This window comes from Hippichthys cyanospilos, chromosome 5 (genome assembly GCF_059441005.1).
Source record: "Hippichthys cyanospilos isolate Australia breed blue-spotted pipefish chromosome 5, RoL_Hcya_1.0, whole genome shotgun sequence".
NCBI classification, from domain to species: domain Eukaryota; kingdom Metazoa; phylum Chordata; class Actinopteri; order Syngnathiformes; family Syngnathidae; genus Hippichthys; species Hippichthys cyanospilos.
Window position 1 is genome coordinate 21,785,698 of NC_142373.1, and position 12,213 is coordinate 21,797,910.

Sequence of the window (12,213 nt, forward strand, 5' to 3'; positions counted from 1 at the left end):
TTACAGCCTGAAAAATTCGGGACTTTTCTGAAACGGGCATGGTTACAACGGTTTTGACTTACGGTGTTTCGAGTTTACGAACGCGCGCCGTAAACAATTGTGTTTCTCTTTTCTTTCTCACGTGTTTGATCGTTTTTTTGGAACTTTTTGCCCTTCGTTATGGCTCCAAAGCGTAAGGCAGATTCTTCAGAAAAGAAAGGTCACCACCATGGAAGTGTAATCAGAGATTATAAAGCAGAGATGATAAAACTCGCTCGCATGCATCGGGGCGAAAACGTCCGCCGCGCTGTTTCCGGTTAGACGGCCTTTCAAAACAAGAGTTCTCTACACAATGAAATGCAGGAACAAAGTTTATCTGACGAAATGAGGGCAAAAAGGTGCAGAACAATAGCACAATACTTTAGGGTACAGTACGCATAAAGTAATGTATTTTATTTATTATATATTTAATTTTTAGTAATCATTTTGTATGGTGTTCTGACTCACACTGAAATTCGAGTCTTAAGAACGGATCCGCGTGGTAAGTCGAGGACCCCCTGTACGATGTTTTCTCGTATGGCAATGTTCTTTTTCCGGTATTATGACCGTTGAAACAAATCGGTCACTTTTTTCCTTTGCGACAGGACATTGTTTTTCACGTGGTCTTGCGACTCACTTCTGCTTAAATGAGTTTTGTCATTTGGCGGGCACGCTGTCATTCCTCTCCTTCTTGTTCTCGCCGCTCGCGTCTAACGAGCGCGCCGATGATTGGACGAGGCAAAGGGCAAACAGCCCCCAGTCAAAGCGGCTAATTGAACTATTTGATGTGAGGCGCTCCGCTTTGAAGGCGCCGTTGCGTGCGGGCTGTGATCTGGCTATTAAGGGAAAGCGTCCAGGGAGGAGGCTGTTTGATGGCCGTACAGTAATAAACAACAGGCGGGGCGCCCCCGGCGGGCCGGGGAGCGCCGATCGGCCGTGGGGCCCGCGCAGAGGCGACAAAGCTCCGCCTTGTTTCGGAGAGTCCGCTGTTGCCGCCGTTCTGCCTGACGCCCCCCTCCCCATCCTCGCCTCCTCCCTCCTCTGTGCGTCATGGCCGGACTCCAACAATGGCTCGGGTTTCTGGTGTCACGCGCGCGCACACACACACGCACACGGAAGCACACAAACACAGATGTGACAAATGATAGGGCGGCGAGGCGAGGCGAGCTAATAGTAGGCCGCGTGCCTGCCGACATGCCCGTGGGCCGCGGCTGTTAAATTGTATCCAATTACGAAGCATGCCACGATTCGAGGGGGGGGGCAATAATAATTCTTCCCGCGTGACGGGGAGATTCGCTTATTTCCCGGGCTCCGGCGGCGCGAGCCGTGAAACGTTGCAGCATTTGTACGCCGTCCTTTCTTTTTCAGACTGGTGCTGCCGATGAAGAAAAGTCGAGATTTCTGGGGGACGCGGTGCACAATATTCTTTCATCAAAATCCAGTTAAGCAGATGTGCAGACGAGACCGGGGCCAGCAGGGTGCGACCCGTAATTAATAGCCATGATTTAAGACTATTACAGAACACTTTTGGAAATATCACAACCATTACAATCCCAGTAACTTGCGAAGGCATATGTCCAGGGTGATAAAAACGTCAAGTCTGCCTCTATTCTTCCCCAATGCTGCGGCTTGGGATTCTTGCATCGTTAAAATACTTTCTTTTTTTTTATCTCTTAGGTTTCCCATTTTATTTTCGCTGCAACCTGACTATTTCAATTTAAACAATCTCGCAACGTTACAAATTTATCCGCCTAACGTTACGGCTCTTCGTGTAAAATAACTTTTTATGCATCCCTCGAAAAATAGGGCACGCTTATAAATAAGATTATCTATAAGAATTGTATATGTACTGCATTTCTAAGCCTGTATCCTTTTTAATGTTAACAAAAGGAAAAAAGCAATTTAAATCAACTTTCAATAACGATGATTATTTTTTACCGTGTTTATACGGGTTGCAGCTTAGTCTAAAATTGAAAAAAAAAAAACGCATCAAAGTGCCTGAAACTAAAAATATAAATGATGAAAATACTTATTTTATTGCAATGACAGTTCCCATGACAAAAACATAGCCACCATTTGAGAAGCCTTGGGTTAGAATAACCCAATTATGGTCAAAACCGACTCAATTTTGGTCAGCTTCTTTCAAGCTTGCTTTGTAGAAGACAACCTCAAAATTGGGGACGCTTTGTGGAAAACAATCTAGAGAATTGGGTCAAACTGACTCAAATATTGGGCCAGTCATTTTTTGACCCATGTTTTTAATATTGTTAATGTTAAAAAGGATGCATGTTTAGGTATACAGTACAGTACTTATAAATTCTTTTGGGGATCATAATCTCCGGGTCGGGGATGAGGTCCTGCCCCAGGAACTCGGTAATTAACTCGGCGTGTGAACAATAGCGCCTATGAAGTCAGATAATTACAACTACAACCCATTTAGTGTTTCAGACAGCGAGGAATTTATTTGTCCTCACACCCGACGTACATTAAAAAGAACATATTACGAAAAATGTAGTTTTTAATGGCTTGTATACAAATACAAATTGTGTGTCTACTATATTGTTCACGATACAATTTTAATGTTTTGACGTTTTCTGGAATACTGGACCGGATTAACGGCGTTTGAATTCATCCCAACAGGGAAAACTGATTTGAGATACAAAGTTACAAACTGAATGACGAAATGAATAAAACTCCCAAGCCAAACTAACACTACAAAGAAAATATCCCTCTAAGTACCAGAAATACAGCATCGCATTGGGAAACAGTTTAGTACAGGGCTGAAATGATTTATTGAATGAATCAAATAGTTACCAAAAAAAAAAAAAGATAGACCCCAAGTCCCTTCTTCAAAGCAGCGGAGCCATAATAATCATCAAAAGCAAAACAGTTTTTTTTTTTCTGTACGTAAAGTGGGCATAGCCCACCCCATCCCAGCCATATATTTATGGCTGATTCCACTGAACATTTATGTTTATCACCCCACGTTGGGTGATAATAAATCCAGGCTAGTGAAAAATCCCCGGACACCAGAGGGTGAAACAATTTGTAAAGCTAAAACTTTATTCGAACATTCCATTCTAGCTCATGTCTTACGTTCTCCCTTTAATTTGTATCTCATTTAGTAATCCTTCGGCGGCCCACTAGAGGGAGCACGTGCATCTAGTGGTAACTGTACTTGCAAATTACGGAAAAAAGTATTACATTTTCGCTCGCCAACATTCACGTTGCGTAGCCAGCACGTTGAGGAATGGAACCACGTGAAAGAAATAAACACACAGAGGTCTAGCTTTGTTACAAAACGTCTCCGCTGCTCATTTATTTGATGGAGTGCAAGTCAAGTCAAGCCAGCGACTGTGCCGAAAAAAATAAATAAAATAAAAATAAAGGATATGAATCAGTGTGTGCATTGGAGTAAGATGGTGGCCAAGCTGCTTTAAAGTGCAAACTCAGTCGCGCAGCGGTGTCACCGACACCCGGCGCGAAAGTTCAACAGCTCGAGGGGGTTGAAAAGGGGTCAAGTGTCGGGTCATTAGTTCAACTCGTCAGGAAGAGGCGAGTGACAGCGGTCACTTCATGCCGGCAGCTGCCTTAAAAAAAAAACAAAAAAACAACAACAAAATGGAGACTGAATTTAAATGATTATCCTGCCAATCAGAGCTGGCCACCACTGACACAGGCCGTGAGATGATGGACGAGCAGCGGCTGTTGCTAGGCAGCGCCCGCCACGTGCCATCATTTACCTTTTTGGACATGGACACCAAAAAAAAAAAAAACGGAATATTTGTCTTTTCTTCATAGTTGAGCAGCGTGAATACCGTCTTTTTCACATGCACATACAAAAATAGAATGTACAGTTGAGCATATGTTTTTAGAAATACAATATAACCAAGAGAAGTAGCATTTTCATATAAAAATACAAAACAATTTCAAGAAATCTGTCATCATTGCCCGGAGCGTAAAACACGTCTTCAAATTTTGTAAGTGTTTTTGAAACACTAACCTTTGAGAGCAGCATAATTAGACTTTTGTGTTTTATGGCATGCCATCAGTTTGCTCATGCACGCGATGACAAAAACGCAACTTCCTCAAAATCCAGCACCACTCCTCTGTCTAGTAGTATTTGTTGTTCAAATTTAGAAGCAATTGAAGAAGACGTCTCGGAAAAGCTGCCTTTTAAGAACCCGCGGGAAATTGAAAATGACCCCACAATGGCGGCTTCAAATCAAAATGGCAGATTTTCAAGAGACTTCTTTTGTAAATCTACTGGTAACATGGCTACTTGATTTCTTTTTGCTATACGAAATTGGCTATGAGAGTGCAAGCCAAAATGACTCCTAAATAGCTTGCTTCAAAACAAAACTGTACGCCTTCTGTCTCCCTTCTTGTCTATGGAAACAGCACCAATCAAAAGTTTGGAAACACCTAAGGAACTCTGCACATTCCGGATACAAAATCACAAGTTTGGAAACACCTTCGATAACAAAAGCTTTCAAACACATTAATCGCTCTAAATATTCAACATACTGTATGAAAACCTGAAAATGATGTCAACATAGGTTCATCCACATCATAAAGCAGAAAATATACCAATGTGGGATTAGCTGTTATCTGGACTAAAGGTGCCAACTTTGAAGAACCGGTAGTAAAATCTATTGTTTTTGAGTGACAATTTTAGGTTTACCATCTATTTCAATCGGTATCTTCATTAGCGCGTTTAATTGTATCAATGGCCTAAATATAAATCTTCAATTCAGGATTTATTTACATAAATGAAAAACAAAATTAGAGGGTGTTGCCAAAGTTGATTGGTATTGTTTGCGCATATGCCAGAAAAAAAATAATCAGTTTCCATTCCTAAAACTGCCAACTCACTGTTCAATGGCATTGAAGCGGAACAGGAAAACAACGTAACATTTATCTAACATCAAAATACAAAAAAATCGGAAACATTTTTGAAGCACTTTGAGTACTATTAAAAATACATCAAGTATGAAATATAAATAAATACAAAAAAGACCTTTCAACAGTTTCAGATGACAGAAAATACAAAAATGTAAAAAGACATGATTTTCATTGGACATCGTACATTGAACTATTTGATGCGTAAACGTAAACAAAGGTAAGAAAGGCCCACATTTATAAAATCTGTACTCATGTCTGTATGCTAACGACAGGATGTCCATTTGTGAACGCTAACACCTCGAAAAAACAATGATCTTTTCATCCAATCATTGTCAAAAAAGGTTGAATTGTCCCATCAACTCACTGGAGGGTAAATGAGCACTACCCTTTAAATTATGCTCACATCAACATCCTGTGACGAGCATATAAATGTTAGCCATTATTATGTTATTGGAAAAAGTCAGGTACACGCGTTATGATGATAAAGATACATTGGAGCATTAACGGTAAGCCAAGCATCTTCTTTCACATAGACTACAAGTCTTTTTCCTTTGTATATTTTTTCCTTGGTGTGACTGACCTCCAGCAGCTTGCTGCCTCTCCAGGTCAGTCTTGGTACTGCAGCAAAATTGGCAATTTTTTTTTTCCAACACATGAAAAAAATTGGTTAGCATTTTAAATAATCAGTGTGAATAACCACTTAGAAAGACTATAAAATCGGATTTCGAAGAGAAAGATGTAAGAAATAAACACCCGTATGATGAATATTTGGAGAGCGCAGAACGGGAAAGAAGAATGGCAAAAATCTGCGCGCTTGAGAAAATGGAATGCGCTTACTTGACTCTAAACAGCGGTGGTGCTGTTTATTCAACGCAAAGCGGATACATCTAAGATTTTTTTAATTTTCCTACTAGTTGATCAATGAAATGTAATCCAATTACTGCTCCTCGCAGGAGTTGGAAAAAAAAAACGCTTAACTTCAAAAACAACGTTAAATGGACATGCATGCTTTTTGAGGCAAAATGCAGGAAACAAACAGCGTCCAAGGCAGGAGACGTGAATGCTTATTTCCCGCTGTGCAGCAGGCTCATGTATAAATAAGCGAGGAAGTCGTCGTGCTTCAGAACGCGTGAATTATGCGTGCATGTGCCAGCAAGCGGCACGCGCCGGCGTTTTAAAAAGGGCCTGCTTTTCAACCTCCTCTCCTGCAGAGAGGTGAAAAGGTAATTGCACCTTGTTATGATTGCCTTTCAGCGTTTTTTTTTCCCCCCTTGGTTTTTTTTCCTCCTCCTTCCATTTTGGTGGTGTGCCAAAAGTGCGGATTGAGGGAGTCCTGGGGGCAGTGATGAGGAATGTTTTAAGACCTCGGGGATGCGGCGGAAGCCTTTTTAAGACCGCAAGGAGCTTTTTTTTTTTTCTTTTTTTTTTTTTTGTCCCGAGGTTGTGGTATTGCAGGCGGCCCTGCTCGGTATGTGTGCGCGCGCCTCTTTAGGATATTAAATAGTAAAGGATGGGGATTAATAATGGAACCTGACAGCTCATCTCCGGCTTCTATCTGCCTGACTTTCCCCCCAATCTTGCCTTCCATTCTCTGCCTACCTCCTCTGCCTCCCTCTCGCTTTCTAATCCACCGCATTTCTCTTTGTCAGGAAGCCCCCCTCACGCCCCCCCACCCCCGCCCCTCCTCCTCCTCCTGCCGCCGATCCTCACCGCCTTTGTCTCCCTCAGGGCCCACGGTCTTTCAGGGTCACGTTTGGCGCGTAGAAGAGCGTGTTGGCGTGCTCGTCATCGTCGCTCGGGTCGGCCAAGTCGGCTTGGGTGTAGCGCACGGTCCCGGCGTGGTACTCGCCGATCCGCGTCCTGTCGCACAGTCGCGACTGCAGAGCCAGCTGACAAACACACATACAAAGTTGACAACCACCGGAGACGGCAGGACTTGATATCTTCATATCCGTACTGCACATACCGGCTTCGGGTGGTCGTTTTTTTCACTGCAAAACCGTACAGTGAGCAAGGACAAAAAATACGTCAGTTTGGATTCTGTGGAACGGACACTACACGGGTCTCCTGGAATTTGTGACATCTGGCTCCACCAAACAAGTCTTCGATGCGACAAAAAACTTGAAAATGGAGTTTTTCATGTATTCGAATTCAACACCTACTTCCATTGAAAATGATGTATAATACATAAACCTACCTCTGAAATTGATAAAGTTTCACCGGTTTGAGTATTGCTAGGTTGAAATCCTGACTTTTGGGGAAAAAAATCCATTTAAAGTTTTGGCATATACTGTTCATCTATCAAAGTTCGATTGCAAACAATACCTTTGGCGAAAAGATATTAACCTCAAACTTTTAGGAAGTGTTGAAAGACCTCTGCAAAGTAAATTCCAAGACAAGGTAAGGACATTTGAGATTTAAAACTTTTAACAGCTGAGGAATTAAACTTTTAAAAGCTGAGGAAGTTTGACCTCACAATAAGATTAAATTGGGGAAAAAAAATGGATGATTTGGCCCAAACGCCACAAAAATATTGACGATCATATTGAGCTTACATTTCAACTCCTAAAAATGTGGTCACGTTAACCCAATAGGCAGTTTAATTGAAAAAATTTGTCAAGATTATATGTCATTTGATGTGGCCTTCGACAAGAGAGTTTATTGAAATTGTATCATGCATATTATATCTCAAACGTATATGGTCACAAAAAGCAAATGCATATTCTTTGATAGTTCAACACTTTCTTTTGCATTCAACGTAATACAAAAGGAACACCTTCTGTCACTTCAACCATGGGTGGGAGTAAGACCAATCGTGATGATCTTTTCATCTTCAAGGTTAACAATCTCCATAGATTTTATGTTCATCACACTTAACACAGAATAAAGCGGACTCCCGCGGATGATTCATTCGTCCCTGCCGTATGCGGTCATATCATCATTAGGAAGTCGCTTCAATGGTTAAAGTCGGCCCATACAGTAGAGCAATAAAAAAATTCATAATTGTTTTGTGTCGAGTGTTTCCGAAATGCTTACCCAGACTAAAAAAAGTTCCACCGACATGCAAGTAGATTTTGCCTATCTTTCAGACGTGGGATTTAAAGACGGAAACTCAGCCATGTGTTTCATCTCCGTCAGTTTTTCTCCTTTGACAAACTCAATCCTGGGTGCACACTTCCAGCAGGTCAGCATCTGGTTTTCATCCATTTTTTTCAAGCGCAAACCTTTAGTAAATATATGATTCGCTAGTCGATATTTTAGTAAATGGGGCCCAAATTCGGCATTTTGACGGATTTTCCTCGGGTTGCTGTTCTACGTGTCAGGTGACGATGCACAATGGTTTAAAGTCAACCCAGGAATTTGATGGCTTCCGATATTGTATGAGGTGTAATGACATAAGTAGGGATGAAACAGGTCCCTAAGTAATTCAAGTACCTCAGTTAAAAAAAAAATGCTTGAGGCATTTTTTTTTCTGCCAGGAAGCAGCCAAGCCAACTGTAGCAAACATTGTTCATGCTGTTCGTGACAGTGGTGAGAAGACCAAATTCAAAATAATCGTTACCTTCACCTTCAGACACACACACGTATGTGATGTAATGTCATGATTAATATTTAATAATTCATTTAATACAATTTGTGATGAAAGCATTTTTCACTGATACATTGATGTCGCCATGCAGCTAATTGTCTTCATAGAGCAAGCGGCAACTGCTGTGTGAACGCGGCTGTCAGGAATGCAGTGTGAAAAGGACTCTTGATATCTAAAGGGTTGGAAAGAGCCACTTCAATGTTTCCCACAGCCATGGCCAGCCACAAGATCAATATTTGGACTTTGACACATATAGACCCACGTGCACACACACGCACACATACAAACGTAGTGATGCAAAAATTGTACAAGAATCCTAAACAACAGAATTTTCTTTGCAAATGCAAAACTAAACTTTTAAGCTTCTTTTTAATTTTCCCATCAGCAGTAAAAAATGTAAATGCTATTTCTTTGTACACGCAGACCCAGAAAAACTGTCGATGCTATAGGACATTGACTGTAGGCGCTGGGTGCGTCATCCATGAAAACGCCTCTCTAAAAATAGAACCCCCTTTTTTTGTCCCCAACACAAAACAGGTGGCAACTGTAATTACCCTGATTGTTCACACATAGACATTCAAGAGTTCCCCGGTGAGCCAATTTCAACACGTCGCTAACCAAAACAGCAGGACTTACTGAGAGACTCTGATGAAAAAGTGCGGATTATACAGAGTTCTCTTGCCCTAACCAAGTAAAGCATACCAGTAAACTCGGAGACACTAAATTTCGTGTTTATGAGCCGCCGCCTTTTTTCTGTCATTCTTTCTACAACGAACAGAGGTGGGCAGCCCCGACGGTCTGTCCTTTGGTCCATTGCCGACGAACGCTTGTTCTAATGATGAATGACGGGAACGCTTGAAAAAAAAAAAAGTCTCAGAAAGAATGTTACAAGTGTGTTTTTGTAATTCGTTGTCGTAATTGTCAGGATAAAAATGTCATCAGTCCGATGCCCCCCTTTTGCTGACGTAAATACAAGGCAATAGTTAAGCCTGTTTGTTTGCTGTGTTGCTTCGTCCATTGACTATGATTTGGAATCACTGCGACGCCACTATGAACCGGAGAAGTAGGTCCAGTTAACTGACTGAACTGCCTTGGTTCAATCCACTACTTGTCTTTCACAGCTTCAGCCAGCATGACTGCGGATGTCATTGTGCTGCCTTTCTGAGTCACGGTTTCATGAACCTAAAAACAATCTTGCTCAGACTTAAAGTAAGAAGTAAAGTTTAGAATTAAGTGTGAAGAGATTTTTTTTTTAGTTATTTTGCTTTTTACATATGATTTACGTAAAAACTTGCTTGATGTATTTCTGCGGGCAAAGAGGTGATGTCATTCCAGTAAGCAATTGGCACATCACAAAGTGACAAGTTCACTTTGATTAGCTTTTAGTCAACAGATGCAAGATGGATGTTTTTTAATTCCTTAGTGACAAATGTGACGGATGTTAATGGAATCAACGATGGACATGAGCGACGGACTGACAATTTAAATTTTTGCCGTGAAAATTCCTTCGCCTGTCGTCTCTCCATCCCCCTCCCCCCTCTCTCTCACACAATTTTGAGGACAGAAAAACTTTTTTGCTCGCTGAAAATCTCAGTGCTCGCTCACAATTGCCCTCCCTCCCTTGCTCAACATCTAGCTCTCCGCTCGCTCGAGTTGTGCACTCTCTGTGAGCTCAGTGTGGCACACACATTACGAATGTGCCACAAATCCAGCCAATCAAAGCCAGTAAAAGTATATTGATTGAATGCTTGGTCTCCAGTTAAGACTGCTTGTTGTGTTCACCCGGAAAGAGCAAATGAGATCGCTTTAACACTGACCTACTTGGGAGCGAGGTGGACTCATATCATTAAAGTAAAAAAACTAACAATGGATAACAAGGTAACTAAAGCTAACCCTATCAAATGAGACATTACAGTAAGAAGAATAATATCAAAAATAATGTCCATACATTGTTTCCAAAGAAGTCCACCTTCTCCCACCCAACACAGACATATACACATACAGTATATGTATGTTATTAGGGCCGGGCAATAATATTGATATATTGCGTATCTCAAGATGACGTTCATTTTGCGTATCAATTTTAATCGTATTTCGATATAACAAAGTATTTTATAAATACATTATAATTATCTATTTTAGGTTTTGGTCATCTATTTTTAACCACACCAATGCAAGAGTTAAAGATCTTGCGCGTTTTGCTCATGGTTTATTTCAGAAAATGTCTGACAAGACGAGGTCGAGTACAAAGTTGTTCACTTTAAGAGGAAAAAATGGTCTATCTGGAAACATTTCTATCTTAAAAAGAGAAAAACTGACAACAGCATCGTGGATAAAGTTGCCGTGTGTTTTCCTTGCCAGCGTATGTTCAAGCAGTACAGGACTAATTTGACAACACACATGCAACATCAACATCATGCCACAACAAGCATGTCCAAGCAAGTCCAGCAAGACAGGACTAATATTAAAAGAGGCGTTACAGGCAGACTTGTTTTCAGTCAGTCTATTTATGGTCACATTTTCTGCAGTCAAGGGCTGTATCGGCATTTGATATATGGCAATACGCTAGCCGCACCAGCACATATATATATATATATATATATATATATATATATATATATATATATATATATATATATATATATATATATATATATATATATATATATATATATATATACTTTTAGTCACCTCCAAAAAGTACTGTACTGTTCAAGTCAACAATGGATACAACAGATACTAATTAGGGTAATTGCCAATTAGGCTTCTCTCAAATTTTTTTTTTTTTTTCCCAAATGTTAACATTTGGGTCTTGGCTCTGCGCTAATCTAGTTACACACTGTGGGACTACTTTGAGACGCGAACGATGTTGTTGTTTTGTTCTTTCATCTTATTTCGGGGACTCCTGGAACGCTGTCCTATTATTAGAGCTTGAGCAAGCAGTGCTGAGTCCTCTTGAAAAGACATTTTTCATAAGGAGCAAGCCCCCACCCCAAAGCCACTCATTAGCCCCCCAGAAAGTTGTAAAAGAAAAAAAAAAAACACACAGTTACATCAGTAAAAAAAAAAAAACAACAACAAAAAAAACCTCAATACTGAGACACACAGCAAGATGCTCATTTGGAGTTAAAGGGGAGAGTCCACTACATATAAGGTATTTTGTCAAAAAATTCAAATGTTACACGATTATATACAGAGGTATCTACTAGTTGCCGTAAAGTCGATATCTAATTAGACACAACGATGACTTTTTAAGATGTTTATTGATTTAATGTTGTACGTTCACAGTTGGCTGAAAGAATTTTAACACACTTAACAACTCAGACCAACCTCCCCAGTTTTTGTTTTATCACGGCGCCAATTCCTGTTTAGGTGACCGGTACATTAACGAAACTATGACACCGATGGGCGCTAGTAGAAGTAAAGCCGAACTCTGTCAGCAAGTCACTTCCCTGCTCACTCAAACTAAACAAAAAGTTGTTGAAAGAAGCAGCTGTTATAATTCCTTAGACGGAAAAGTGGAAAGGAGACGTAAACATGACAATCAAAAGAAGCAACATGAACATCCAGTTCCTGGCTTTTGAGGTCACGCTTCGGTTCACATTAAGGACAATAAGGGAACACAATGGAAAAAAGAAAATCTTCAGTGAAAACAGGAAGAGATCTAAATGAAACGAAAGGAAATGCTTTGGGAAAACTTC

At 40.7% G+C, this 12,213-nt stretch overlaps 1 protein-coding gene across 1 annotated transcript in view; it reads right to left on the bottom strand.

The window, feature by feature from the left end:
* Window positions 1–3,308: 3,308 nt before the first annotated feature.
* Window positions 3,309–12,213, bottom strand: part of LOC148423996 (cyclic AMP receptor 1) — a 112,032-nt gene continuing 103,127 nt past the window's right edge. Inside the window, exon 13 of the mRNA XM_088415866.1 lies at window positions 3,309–6,812. Coding sequence (XP_088271992.1) covers window positions 6,648–6,812 — 165 coding nt within the window. The 3' untranslated portion in view covers window positions 3,309–6,647. The remainder of the gene's footprint in view (window positions 6,813–12,213) is intronic.